Here is a 14,158-nt window from a genome sequence, read left to right on the forward strand (position 1 = left end):
GCCACACTAACAACTTGTGTAGTATAGACCTATACCAAAGGTTGGGTTCCTGTTGCCAGGAGGCCAAGATTGTTGTAGTCTTCCAAAGGATACGGCACACAATCTTGCCTAACACACCTCAACAGAGTGCTGGACCCCAGATGGGAGGAAAGTCCATAAGGTATAAGAGAATCGCGGTGGTGCTATTTGCGAAAAGCTGAAACCGCGAAGTGCTGCTGAACTGAACTTTGCCCGTTGCTGCTGCCGACCTTCAAACCGTAGTACAGGAGTCCCCAGACGTCCTCCCTCTTGTCCCCACGACTGAGGCCCGGGAACAGAAGCCAGCTGGAACCAATTTCTTCAGACCTAAGGTACTGTAAACTAAGGGGTACTTGCCTTTTTTTCGTGTAGCCTTGCTAACTCTCAGTTGAGACTTGTCTTGGTTGCCATTGCAGAGTTGCTTGCAGCTTTGTCCCTCGCAAGTCTCCCAGCTTGTGGCCCAACAGTGATTTCATTTTCTACAAAGACTTCTTAAACATTGTGCAAGACTTTTTTTACTTACCTTCAAGAAGTGCTTCAACTTACCTAGACTTTTGCTCAATTAACATTGGCTGTCCTGGCTCCCTGAAAGACTCTTCTAACCTCTGACTTCGTGCTTTAACTATCCCTCAACAAAAGTCAAAATTCTATAACTTGTGTATCTGGGAAAGGGTTAATTTACTTTGCATTGGGCGGGTTCAAAAGTACTTACCTGCTTAAGAATATTTGTTAGCCATTGTTTTAGTCCCTCATCTTTTCTTTTTGACACTAATCTCAGTATTGCTCTAAATGTGCCAGTGATATATCATTGTCCACAGTGTCCTAGTTATTTGTCACCTCAGGGTGTAGGAAGTATCTGCATGCCTTCCCAAATGGGCATCGACTGATTTAAAGAAACTGAGTGTGCATTTTTAAGTATATTTTTCTGCTACATATATTTACTCCCTTCTAAAGAAGACTTATTCAACTGACTGTTAAATTAATAAATAATTGTTTAATCAAGAAACCTGAAGAGTAAGTGTTTATTTGAATACCTGTCGCTGTAATCTGTTACCCTACAGCTCACAATGACCCCTCTTGCGATAAGGCTGCCTGCTCACTCTATCAACTTGTTTAGTACATGCTTATACCAAAGGTTGGGTTAACTATTGCCAAGAGGAGAAGTCTGGTGCAGTCTCCCACAGGGTACTGCATACAATCTTGCCTAACACCCATCATAGTTTCCCATGATACTTGGGCTCCCATGTGGCCAGAGGGTCATGGAATATATTGCTAAGTATGTCAGCCATGCTCGCTCCCCAATTACACATACTTCAGGTTTTGTAACTCTGGAATTGAAGGTAATCAACATTGTGCAGAGCTTATGAGAATCTTTGATCTTGGCAATAGCTACCAAATACTGCCATTGTGCAATTTTATCTGAAAATACAGATTATTTTAGCAATCTGTTACTTGAATTTTACATAATATTATAATAACATATTGCAATCCAATTTTCCCGGATAAGAACGATTGCTTTTTTTTTATTGCAGTCAGATCTCGACGGATTTGCTTTTTGCTACCCAGATAGTTTTATCAAATAGGTACCTCTTGAATGGATGCCTTTTGTTCCCCCAAGGAAGAGGTGCAGGCATTTATCAAAACCTCAGTGCCGTCAGCACTGGTGACCCAGAGAAGGCCCTTAGACATTTTACCTGTAATTTATCTCTGATTTACATTGCATGAAATCGGTCTCCTGAACTTTATTTGGGCACTTACAGGTCGCATTAAAGTCCCCCCCAACATAAATCATATCCTCCTCTATTTATTTATTCGGATTTGTAGAGCGCACGTAAGCCCGGGGGCATCGTGGCGCTTGTTACAGACATATCTTAGTTGCATATACATGAGTGATACATAATTTACAGGAGCAAGTATGACATTTGTACATATTTACAGTGCAGTATATTTACAAAGTAACGAGTGTCACATGTTATTGTGCAAGGAAAGAGGTCTTCAGTTTTCTATGAAAAATCGGATGCTACATTCTTGATATTTGAGATCAATTCTATTACTGTCTCAACAATATCCTCAGTTTTGCTAGAGCCTGGAGGGTCGTATACATTTCTGATATTAATACCTCAAACTAATTTCTCATGACATATTCTGACAGCGAGAACATTGGAGTTATCTGTACAGGTCATTACTCGCACTTTTATGTGGTTTTTAACACCTATTATGAGGCCCCATATGGGCGGCCTCTTCGCCCTTTATTAGCAAGAATTTGGAACATTTGGACTCAGTCAACTAGCAGTTTAGATAGTAACCAGACTTAGAATAGATTGTGTCCTCCAATGTATTCCATATCTTTGACGGTAACATCACTGACAGCCCTTCAAGGCAGAAAGACACTTTGTCCCTTCTGAGGTGCACCGTGCAGAACAGCCTCCTCTTCCACAAGGGAATGAGGATCGTAAAAAAGATGCTCCTACTACTCGTAAGGGTATAAGAGAAAATTTCAAGGATACCCAAACTTAAAGGACTGCAGACCAGCTCGGAGGCACCTTTTCTTCGCAGAGAGGGAGGCAGACAAAGCCACATGCATGACTCGCTACAGATGGAAAGGGGGGGCATGAGTAGGGGGCAACTTCACAAAGTTGCGGAATGGAACTAGATTACAACAGATGTGTGCTGGACATCATCCAGGAAGGCCATGTCCTAGAGTTTGCCAAGACACCCCATGTTATGCCACCAAAACCAGTGCCACCACATATAAAGGTACTAAAGCAAGAGGTCAAGAGATGCTGTGCAGAAAGTTCTAAAACTACTCAAAAGCACAGGGTTCTACTTAAGATATTTTGTTGTCAAAAAGCCAGATGGAAAATGGCTGCCAATCCTTGACCTCAGGATGTTAAATTCATAAAAAGCCAAAGTTCAAGATGATTACCTTGCAAGATGTAATAAGAGCGATTCAACTGCAAGAGTACTTTGTCTCTCGATCTGCGTGACGAGTACTTCCACATTCCATTGCACAAAAAGCACAGCATTTACTTAAGCTTTGTTGTGGGAAGTGAACACTATCAGTTCAGGGTTTTACCCTTATGACTTATATCAGCTCCCAGAACCTTAAAGAAGTGCCCCACCCCTATAGCAGTGTAACTCAGGAAATGTGGTCACCAAGTCTACCTGTACTTGGGCGACTGGCTAGTGTGTGGTCCCCACACTAGCTCTGGCAAAACAGTAAATTTTGCCTACAGAGAAGTCGCTACAATGTCTGATTCACCATCAACTACAAGAAGTCTTGTGTACAGCCCTCCAAATGACTAGTTTTCCTTGGGGCGCCCTTCTCCATGACAGAGGCACTAGTTTGACCATCCCTGGACAGGGTCACGGCTTGAACTGCAATGGCCCCTTCCCCCAAGCAGGGAACGTGGGTTTCCATCCAGAAATGCATGCAACTGTTAGGAACAATGTCCTCTCGCATACTGTTGGGTACGAGTTTGAGACCCATGATAAATCTTCCTGACCTGTGTAAACCCCAGAACCTTTTGCTTGGACTTGATAATTATTGTACCTAGTCCCTAGGTGAGAGGGGAAAATGATTCCCACTCATCTAGTCTTTTACTCTTTTTATGGGTGGGAGAGAATGCAGATGTTGTGCTGTAGTTCCTGATAAAAACACCAAACCTGGAGGCTGCTGAAGATTCCACCACAGAGCTGAAACGGAAGTGGAAGATGAAGAAACGACAGCCATAGCGATTTCCAGCAACTGGAGAGTCTGCTGTGTAACCAGAGCCTGCTGGTACTCCTCCTTCGACGGGACAAGCGAATCCCGAAAAGGACGATCCTGACCCAGAGCCTGGTGAGACCCACTAGACTCAAGAATACCTGCATTTTGAGCCATCCCTTAGCATGCAGCGAGATTTGTGTTCCACTATTCAGAAAAGTATCCTGGTAACAGGGTTGGCTTACTAAGTTATTTCTTAACTGAAAATCACTGCATGACTGACATGGTGTACTACCCTTGAATTACTGTAGGTCATCTAAAATTAACTTGTGGCTTTTCTCCCCTCGAATAGGTGTCTTCAGTTCTATATATCTATGATTAGGTCTGACTTGCTTAGAAAGTGAAGGGCAGGGTTGGGGAGTCGAGGCCAAGCCTGTGGTATCAACCTTGACTCAAAAATGATCAACTGCAAAACAAGAAAGTAACAAATAAAGCCTGTGAGTTGGTAAGCGACGATAGACTGGTGTGTGTTAAAGTGAATGAGGCAGCAACATCATATCACCAGTGCAAGTTGCATGCATGTGGCTGAGACGTGAAGAAAGTCAGACACATGAATGAACTTTAAAGTGAAATGCAGTTCTGAGATCAGCGATACTAAGTAACAGAGTGGTCCTGTGAAAGAAGTAGCCATTTGAAAGTCTCTGTGAAAGGTACATTGCTTGAAGCTAAAAGGCAAATAAACGGCAAGAGTGAAAGTAAAATGGTGAACGTTGAGTCAAAGTGGTCCTGCAGTGGTCTGTAAGAGAACCACTTTGACATCCGAAAGGGGTCTGAGTCCGATTCTTGGAGACCCGAAGTATATTAAGTTTGTTGAAGGGAGCCTCTCTTGCTGCGTTGTGCTGAACTTTATTCTGAGATGTGGTAACCCCGGCATAGGGGGACCTATGAGAACTGTGTGGTGGAAGGTCTGAGCCCGGTAGAGGGGAACCTTTTGTGAACGTTTTGGTTGTAACATACATTTTGAAGTCAGAGAAAGAGACTTTAAAGTTGAAGGCCGGGCGAGCCTCGATCCACAGTTTTGAACTGTGTACTGTGTTGGAAACCGAGCCAGAGTGTGTCATCCTGCCTACAAGGATCACCTTACCCTGTGAGGCCTAACGTGGGAAGCAAGCTGGTTCAGTCACATTATCATTTGAACACAGATTTCTCCTTTTGCATGCATATCTCCTTTTTACACTTTTGTACAAGAGATAGAGCAGGCATTAGGTTTTGTTATCGTAGGCTATTTTGATTTGACGGACTTCACTTGGACTGTTTTGTTTATCATTTAGTAGTAGTGTTGATTATGTACTTATGACAATGTTGTTGTATGAACTAATGTAGTTCAAGAATGAAAGTAATTTTGTTGTGTTTATACTGTTGTAAAAGTGCTTTAGAACAAAAAAAACAATGAATAAATAAATGTTTCATTTAATGTTCGAGACTACTCCCATCTCAGTTATAGGGCAAAATAGGAGTTTCCCGAACAATTTCAACAAAGGTTTTACAAATTGTCCATTGTGTCATGTTCAATACTTGTGATACCATGCCTTCCCTACAAGCCTTATACCAAGAGTGAAGTATTGTACTGTCTCAGTTGTATGGTTTTACTAAGCCCTTCGTTGTACTTCCAAAAAACTGTCCTTACACATAACTCATTCTGAACTGCTGTCTAGAAATGAGATGGCTTCAGGAATTAATGGCTGACAGATGGTCCCAAACAACGGGCTCCTTCGACCGTCACCCCCGTTTTGACCCGAAGACTCATGATGGCCATCCACTCGCCACATCTCCATTGGTAATCCGCTACAAGAACCACCACACAAAAGAACCCTAGTCACGGACTCCTTCCTGTCTTTTTTGGAACACATGGCGATCATCTCCATGTAAAAGGGCAGTGGACACAGTCGGAAGCAGTCAAGCACATCAACGTCCTTGAATTAAGAGTAGTCCAGTGGGCACTCTGGTCCTTACTACCAGTGTTACGGGTTGTCAACAGTGAGTGACTCACGGACAAGGTGACGGCAATGTATTACATAAGGAAATAAGGTGGAACAAGATTCAGGACTGTGTCCTGGGAGGCTCTACAGCTATGGCACTGGGCGATCGACAACCACATATCTCTGCAAGCTTACCACCTCCCAGCGGTCCAAAACACGGTGGCAATAAGCCCAGTAGAGCGGCCACACACTGTCCCAAAAGGGAACTCCATGATGAACAACTTTTAAGTGTCCACACGATGGACTTGGCCGCAAGTAGATTTATTTGCTACAAAACAAAAACTGCAAGAGATTTGCGAGCAAGATGCCCCAAGAAGGCTTGATGGTGGGGAGTTGGGGGAAAGAGCGGTCTCCATGTTGTTCACCCCAATCTCAGTGATCCTCAAAGTTGTGCAGATGCGAGCGCTTCCTTGCTGGCTCACCCTCATAGCACCAGCTTGGCCCCGCCAGTCATGGTACTGAGACCTGGTCCAGATGTCGGAGAACCCCCAATTCTGCTGCAGGCAACCCCTGACATGCTGTTGCAGAATGGTGGTGGGGCGGGATACCACACCATGACCCGCAGGTACTGACACTATCTGTGTGGCTCCTGATTTCTCAGAGTTCAATCACTTAGAGGTGCCAGAAGAGCATAGAAAGGTTCTGCAAGCAGCAGGCGAAAACTCATTCAACTGCTCCTACAAACACAAATGGAAATATTTCTGCACACAACATGACTTAAAACCGCTGCAAATATGTTCGGACCTGCTCCTTCCATACCTCTTAACCTTGTATCAGGGTGGGCTGTCTCATTCCTCTATTAGGATACACCTAGCAGCTATATGCAGGTACAACAGGAGGAGGGACACTGTTCCACTATTCAGCTACTGATTTATAAAACACTTTGAGAGGATTATTTTGCTTGTTTCCACCATCCAGGAAAATGGCGTCTCAGCGAAGCCTAAACACAGTACTTGCAGGTCTCATGAGGGCACCCTTTGATCCCTTGGCAACAGCACACATCAAATATGTCATGGAAAGTGGCATTCTTGGTTTCAATCACTTCATCAAAGAGGGTGTTGGAAAAACACAGTTAACAAGCCATATTTATACTTCCGGAGGGATAGAGTGGTGTTGGAATTGAACCCCTGCTTCATCCTTAGTCCCAATAGATTTCCACATGCACTCTACCATCATACTGCTGTCTTCCTTCCAAAAAACCACATCTCCCACAGAGATTGCCCTCCACTCCATGGATGTGAAGAGGGCAATAAAGTACTATTTGGACAGAACAAAACGTTTTCAGAGACTCAACTAATTGTTGCATTCGACCTGTCCAATAAAGAGAAAGCCATCTCAAAACAAGGGGAGTGCAGATGGATCGCTTCTGTGATTTCCCTCTGTCATAATGCAAATAAGCCATTAACTGGCGAGGTGCAGGCCCATTCCACTAGGGCCACAGCAATGGCGGCGGCACTGTGAGCAGGAGTCCCGCTGACGGACATGTCAGGCAGCCACCTGGGTGGTTCCCCACACATTGACCACGCACTACTGCCTTGATGGGCAGCATGCTGCAGACACAAGAATGGGGAGAGCAGTCCTGCACCACCTATTCCTTTACCTTCTGCCTTATCACCTCCAACATGTTAACGAGTACTGCTATGTGTTCTGTTCAAAGCATGTGAATCTATGAAAGATCCAATGCTGGAGGAGTATGTTTCATACCTGTAACTCCAGTTCTCCAGCAGTGGTGTCTTTTGTAGATTTGCATAAACCCTCCATCCTCCCCAGGGGTTAAAAGATTATTTCCAGGTAGAGACAACGTATCACTCTCCTGTTCGAATCTGAACATGGCCTCCAGCGGAGAGGTTTACCACTTAAAGTCCCATTGGCTGGGACCAAAAGCACACTTTTTTCCTTTAGTAAATGTGTAACAGAGTATTCTCAGCCTGACAAGGAATATTCAAAGTATGTGTATTTATTAAAGATACCAATAATGAAGAACTTGAGTTGCAGGTAAGAAACGTACTCCATCAAGTGACTATAAACTGATAGGATTACCAGAAAGACAATTATTGGTTAAGTAACATTTGGTCTCTACACCATACTGCAGTTAACATTAGACCACTCAGAAATTACATTGTGACTTTTGGCAACGATCATGGTATATAATACCAAACAAAGAGAAAATTAAACAACAAAAAAAAATGCACACATTATGGCAGCAATAATTCTTGCCTTCATGACACAGAAGTTCACTTTGTAAAACTGTTACTGGCTGCTTGGGTACTGTGATTTCAAAGCAATTCTGGATCTGTTCCATTAACAATTTGCCAGCCCTTCTTCTTTCGTACCTTTTTAGACAACCCTTCAGTCGATGTCTGTGTTAAATGGATGATGCAGGTGTAAGTGCACCAATGGGTTAGTGGTCTGAGGATGTGCATTAACGCACCGTTAATGCCTTCCTTCAAAGGACATTAGTGCTATTAGCACACACAAGCAGTGACATTAGCAGGGATTCATATAACTAGATCAAAGAGCACACAGTGTGAATAAAAAAAATACTGTTGCTGTGAAGAGGGAACAAAATAGCACAATGATACTTTTGTATTGATATTCAATGGTGTTTCTTTACCCCATTTGTACATATGCCCCTTATCTGTTTAATTCCCATGTTATATACAAGAAACTGCATGGAAAATGTACGTAGCATGGAAAGTGTGTGAGAATGTAAAAACTGTTCCATGACCCTGTTCTTGTAATTTGAATTCGGATATGGAGTATGCATCGGATAGCATATGGCATATATTACGTATTTTAGCTTCTGTTGAAACATACATGTAATAAATCTTAACATTAAAAATGTTTACTTTTTTTAACAGGTGTGAAGTTGAAAATCGTTACCAGGGAAATCCTCTTAAGGGAACATGTTACTGTAAGTAGTGTGAAAAAATTGTATTGGAAATCGTAAAATCAGGCTTCGTTTCCAGCATCACCATTAATGCATATTTGGTTTTGCTAGAGCTTAAATTATATGCCATTGTACAGACAATTTAAATAAAATTGATAGTGTAGGTGTGCTCCTCCGGCATGGGGTCTTGCATGAATTAACATGCTCATATTCCCCGTTGTCCTGATGGGAATTCTCGGTAAAAGAAAAAAGTTTGTTTCGTTTCTAAACTTTCTCTTATAAACCAATCCCTGAGCTCTGGGTCATACTGCCCACAGCCAATGACTGCCCTCTACCTAAGCCCCTCCTCTGGCAGACATCTTCACATTTTTACTGCACGTTCAAGTGTTGGGACTCCTTGTGCTTCGCTCTTTGAGCTTTTTGCTGCGTTTTTCCCTTTGAGAGTTAAACTCTATTTTTCGGTCAATCGAGCCTGTGTGCTCCATCGATCATCCTTCTGACTAATGGGGGCCCCTTTTTTTTATTCTTTTCTTTTTTCGGCGCTCCATCAATGACTGTTTTCGTCGAGTGCTCTTCTTGGAGGCTTTCAGAAGATTTTTCAGGCCTATACCGCGTGGATCATGTCGGACGAAAAGGACGGCGCTTCCCTCTTCAAGCTTTACTCCGACTGCGGTTTGAGGAATGTATACATATACGACAAGCATTTGTCTGTATTGCCTGTACCCGACACATAAGAAGGAAGATGGTATGATTAGCCGTGGCTTCTCGAAGCGCATTTTAAAGGATCGGCACAAACTGTTGGAATTGTGGCTGCAGGCCAAGGCCTCTGCACCGGGTGGTACCCAGGGGCATGCCTCTACCGGATCCAGGAAACCTGAGCAGGTTTCTAAGCAGGTTTCAAAGTCCTTTGAGGGCCCCCACCCGTGGGAGCCCAACACAAGGCCAAGCGCCCTCTGCTGCAGGTCCCGCGATGGCCAGGGCACGATCGTCATCCCCATCTGCATCGATCTCCAGCAAACGGTCTGGTTCTTCATTCAAGAGTGAGTCGGATAACCCGGGTAAGCTGAGGGAGAACCTGGAGAAGGCCAAACAGGGAGAAGGCGAAGGGAGACAGAGCGTCCGATACGGCCCTGAAGGAGAAGGCCAAACAGGACAAGGCTTCCAAAACGGCCGTGAAGGAGAAGACCAAGCAAGACAAGGGGTCCAGCCTTTCCTTTAAGGCCCAGGTGCACCAGGCGAAATCACCCTCCCTCGAGGTGGTGGTGGTGGCATCTTTTTCAAAGGCTGTAGGGGGGGGGCCCGCTTCGAACAAGCCAGTTGAAAAGACCCTGGAGAAGAGGATGCCGGACCTCTGGACTCAAAGAAGGGTGGGGGTCTTGGGGGGGGTTGAAGGCCTTCAGGGAACACATTTCTTCGGGTGATGAGGATAAGATCATTTCCGTCCATGAGGGCGATGAGGGAGACGCTGGGGACACGCCCCATGACAGGGCCGACTATGATGGCGACGACGACGGAGATGCCGTCGATGGAGGCGACTACTAGGATGGCAGGGGCCCAAACCTCACCCCTATGCTCCTGATACCTCATAGAGACCTTTCATTGGACATACTCTCAACCCGTCACACGCTGGTGTCTGAGATACAGAGGTTGCTGGCGACCCTGCCACCTGCTCTTCCCTCGATTCCAGTGCCGGTCACTTCATTGGCACTGGGGGAACCGCCGGCCAAGAGGAGGAGGCATCTGACGCCTCCATGCCACCCATGCCCCCCCCCCCCCCTACCGCCCCTCTCGCCCCTGCACTCCAGAAGGAGACGCAGTCGGACACAGCGATGGTGGGATATTCGACCTCCCGTCGCCTCCGCCCAGAGCCTCTCCTCCGGGCGAGATAGGATCTTTCCCATGTCCATGCATCAGAGCTTTTCCAGCTCATGCCGGAGGAAAAGAGTGAAGGCTTCTTATAAGCGCTGGGAGGCGAAGAGGAAGACCATCCTTTTGGTCCCGCTCCTGGACGATGTTTGGGATGTAGGGCTGGCTCTGGTGAAGAACCCTTCTATAGCCCCAGCGAAGAGAGACCGGCTGTAAAAGAAGTACAGGGTGCCAGACTCAAATTAGACGTCTTCTGCGTCATCCACCACTCTGGACAGCAAGGGGAGGAAATTGGATTTGATGGGTAATAAGATTATCTACTCGACGGCGGTCAAGGATGCCAACGCCCTTGTTATCGTGGCCAGATACGACCGGGATCATTGGTTTAAGCTGGCTCAGCTGCTGGACTTCCTCCCTACAACAAGCGGGTAGAGGCTTTGGCGATCCTTGAAGGAGGCGAAGGCGATGAGGGATCACGCCATCATGGTGACCATGGACATTGCGGACACAGGGTTCTGCCAGATGGGAAACGGCATTTGCCTTCGCCGTCGTGGCTGGCTTAAGGCCACCAACTTTCGGCAGGAGGTCCAGACAAGGGTTTTGGACATGTCCTTTGACTGGGACAACCTGTTCGCGAAGGCTGTAGATGAATCCCTCCAGGCCATCAAGACAGACACAGAGGGCACATTGCAACGACGACGGCCGTCCTTTCGTTCCTGAGGAAGGAAGTCTAGCCGGTCTTGAGGGGTTTCGGCGGGGGCTCCTCCTCTTACCATCAGCCCTCATGCTCCTCGACCCAGGAAGCCAACAGGGGCAGACGCGTCGTCCTCGGGGACCGCAAGATGGCCCGTCGACCTCCAGGCCAGATTATATTTGCCAGGACGTCGGGCCCCCACCCATGCACCCCAGTGGGAGGCCGGTTGGCAAACTTCATTGGCATGTGAAAGACCAGCTCCACTGACATTTGGGTGCTGGACGCTCTCATCCACGAACACACACTAGAGTTCCAACGAAAGTGTCTCCAAATACCACCGGTGACCAGGCAGGAAAACCACATCCCTCAGCTACTGGTGGAGGTTCGGGCCATGTTAAAGAAAGGGGTGATAGAGCTATTTCCAAAGCGGCTCTGGGGCTCCAGAGTTTACTCAAGGTACTTCCTCGTATGAAAGAAGACCAGGGGATGAAGCCCATTCTTGACCTACGACGACTGAACAAGTATATAAAGTCCCAGAAGTTCAGAATGGTCACGCTTCAACACATGCTCGGCCAGTTGGAGGAGGGGGACTTTCTGTTGTTGGACCTAGAGGACGCTTACTTCCATGTCCCCATCCACAAAGGACACCACAAGTTTCTGCACTTCGTGGTTCAAGGGAAGCATTACCAGTTCAAGGTTCTCCCCTTCGGACTGAAGTCGGCACCCAGAGTCTTCAAGTGCCTGGCACTGGTGGCAGCCCATCTACGACTGCAAGGGATCCACGTGTACCCTTACCTGGATGACTGGCTCATCCGGGCCAGGTCGAAGGACATAGCCGTCGACCACACAGCGAGGACCGTCCTCAGTAAATTATGCTAAGTCCTGCTTGACTCCATCGCAGGATGCACTGTTCCTGGGTTCCAGAATCGACGGGGTGGCCTGCCTGGTGTCACCGTCGGAGGAGAGGCTATCAGCTATCCTAGGCAAAGTGCAACGGCTGTTGGCATTCAGAATCGCCAGGGTGAGGACGATCAAGTCTCTACTCGGCCTGATGTCATGCATATACCTGATCCGGCTCTGCAGGTTGCGAATGTGCCCTCTACAGGAGTTCCTAGATGCCCGTTGCGTCCAGGTGTCCGGAGGGTTCCAGGACATGATTGCGCTCGACGAGGAGTTCCGTCTGGGGATAAGGTGGTAGGGCGTGTGCTCCAATATTGCTGGGGGCATGGATTTCCAGAGCCCCACCCTCCCCGGTACCAGGAGACAGTTTTGATGGACACTTCCCTGGAAGGATGGGTAGCCCACACCGGATGTCTTCACGCCAGAGGCCTGTGGCTGTCAGAGGAGAAGACGTTGCACATCAACATCCTGGAACTAAGGGTGGTGTTTTGGACCCTCAAGTCATTCCTGCCGTCCCTCAAGGGCAAGGTGGTGAGTCTTCATTGACAATACCGCCAAAATGTTTTACAACCGGAAACGGGGGTGCACCAGATCACCAGTACTATCCAAAAGAGGCGCAGGACTTATGGCACTGGGCCGTCACCCAGGGGATAATTCCTCATTCCGTCTCACCTGCCTGGAGTAAAGAACACAGTCACCGACTTGCTCAGCAGGAATCTGCACTCTTGCCACGGGTGGGAACTTTGGCATGACCAAGTGGACAACCTTTTCCTCAATGTGGTGCTGACTAGGTCCACTAGGTCCATGGGGGCCCCATTCGAACCTATGCATTCAGCTCTGCTCAAGTTTCTGTCGTGGAAGACCGCTTTCCTTGTGGCCATCACCTAGGCAAGACGAGTAGGTGAGAACCATGCCCTGTTATGCAAGCAGCCTTACTTGACTTTTCAGGGTGGTTGTTAGGCAAAGTTTGTATGCAGTACCCTCTGGGAACACTACACACAACTATGACTACAGGTGTAGGCAAACCAACTTTTGGTATAAGTCTTTACTACACAGTTTTGGTAGCATGTTGAGCAGCCAGGCTTATCTCAAGAGGGGAATGTGAGCAGTAATGATGTTACATTAAGGTCTCCAATCACAGGTGTTCAAATAAACTCTTACACTCAAGGTTTCTTTGACAAATACATTTATTTATCTGTCAGTTATAAAACATTCATTAGAAGGAGGCAATTATATAATAATATACAAATATACTTCAATACTATTTCAGAATGATTTTCAAGAGGAGTAAAAGGCAAAGGTTATTAGAACATGAAAGGTTACAATTATTCTTGCACAGTGCAGATACTTTGAGTTCACCAGAAGAGTCAATTCAATAGGCTAGGCCAAAGTCAATGGGCCGAAGTCTTGGATAGGATAAAGCGGTTCTGGTAGTTAAACGGAAAAGTCTCTGTACAAGTTCTTGGAAGTAGTTTGTAAAAAGGAGAATGATATGTTGGCTCACAAGCTGATAAGGCCTGCGAGTTGCAAAAGTTTAAAGCACTTTCACTGCGAGAGATAAGTACTCTGTCTGGGTTTACAGTACCTTTCAATGAAGAAAAAGATGCAGCTGATGACTTCTGTTCCTAGCACTTACTGCAGATCTTGCTGTTTCTGGTCCTCAGTCGTGGGGACTAGAGGCAGGACGTCGGGGAAGCCTGCACTGGGACTGGTCAAAAGCTTGCAACTGGCAAACTTCAATTTCAGTGGCTGTTTCGCGTTTCAGCTACTGCACTGGTAACAACGCTGGTCCTGGCTGTCGAGGTGGACTGTCCTTGCTTCTGAGGTACCAAACTCAACTGAGGAGAGTCAGGCTTGGTCGGTCCGTTGTCGTGGGAGTCAGATGATATTCCAAACATTTTCGGCCAATTTACAAGTAACGCACACAATCTGGTATCCCTCTTCCTGGCTCTATGGTTTCCTGCAGCACTCTGAGGAAATTCAACCAGCTCCGAGATGGGTGTCCAGGGGGCTTATTGAGAGTTGATTGGTCCTACCAACTCAAA

At 46.4% G+C, this 14,158-nt stretch overlaps 1 protein-coding gene across 2 annotated transcripts in view; it reads left to right on the forward strand.

Annotated features, from left to right (window-relative positions):
• ATRN (attractin) overlaps positions 1-14,158 on the forward strand; it is a 1,434,670-nt gene that overhangs the window by 576,608 nt on the left and 843,904 nt on the right. For both annotated transcript variants that reach the window (XM_069632253.1, XM_069632252.1), the window contains exon 21: positions 8,625-8,677. In XM_069632253.1, the coding sequence (XP_069488354.1) occupies positions 8,625-8,677 (53 nt within the window). The remainder of the gene's footprint in view (positions 1-8,624; positions 8,678-14,158) is intronic.

Source organism: Ambystoma mexicanum, chromosome 6q (genome assembly GCF_040938575.1).
Source record: "Ambystoma mexicanum isolate Mex_15411 chromosome 6q, UKY_AmexF1_1, whole genome shotgun sequence".
NCBI classification, from domain to species: Eukaryota; Metazoa; Chordata; class Amphibia; order Caudata; family Ambystomatidae; genus Ambystoma; species Ambystoma mexicanum.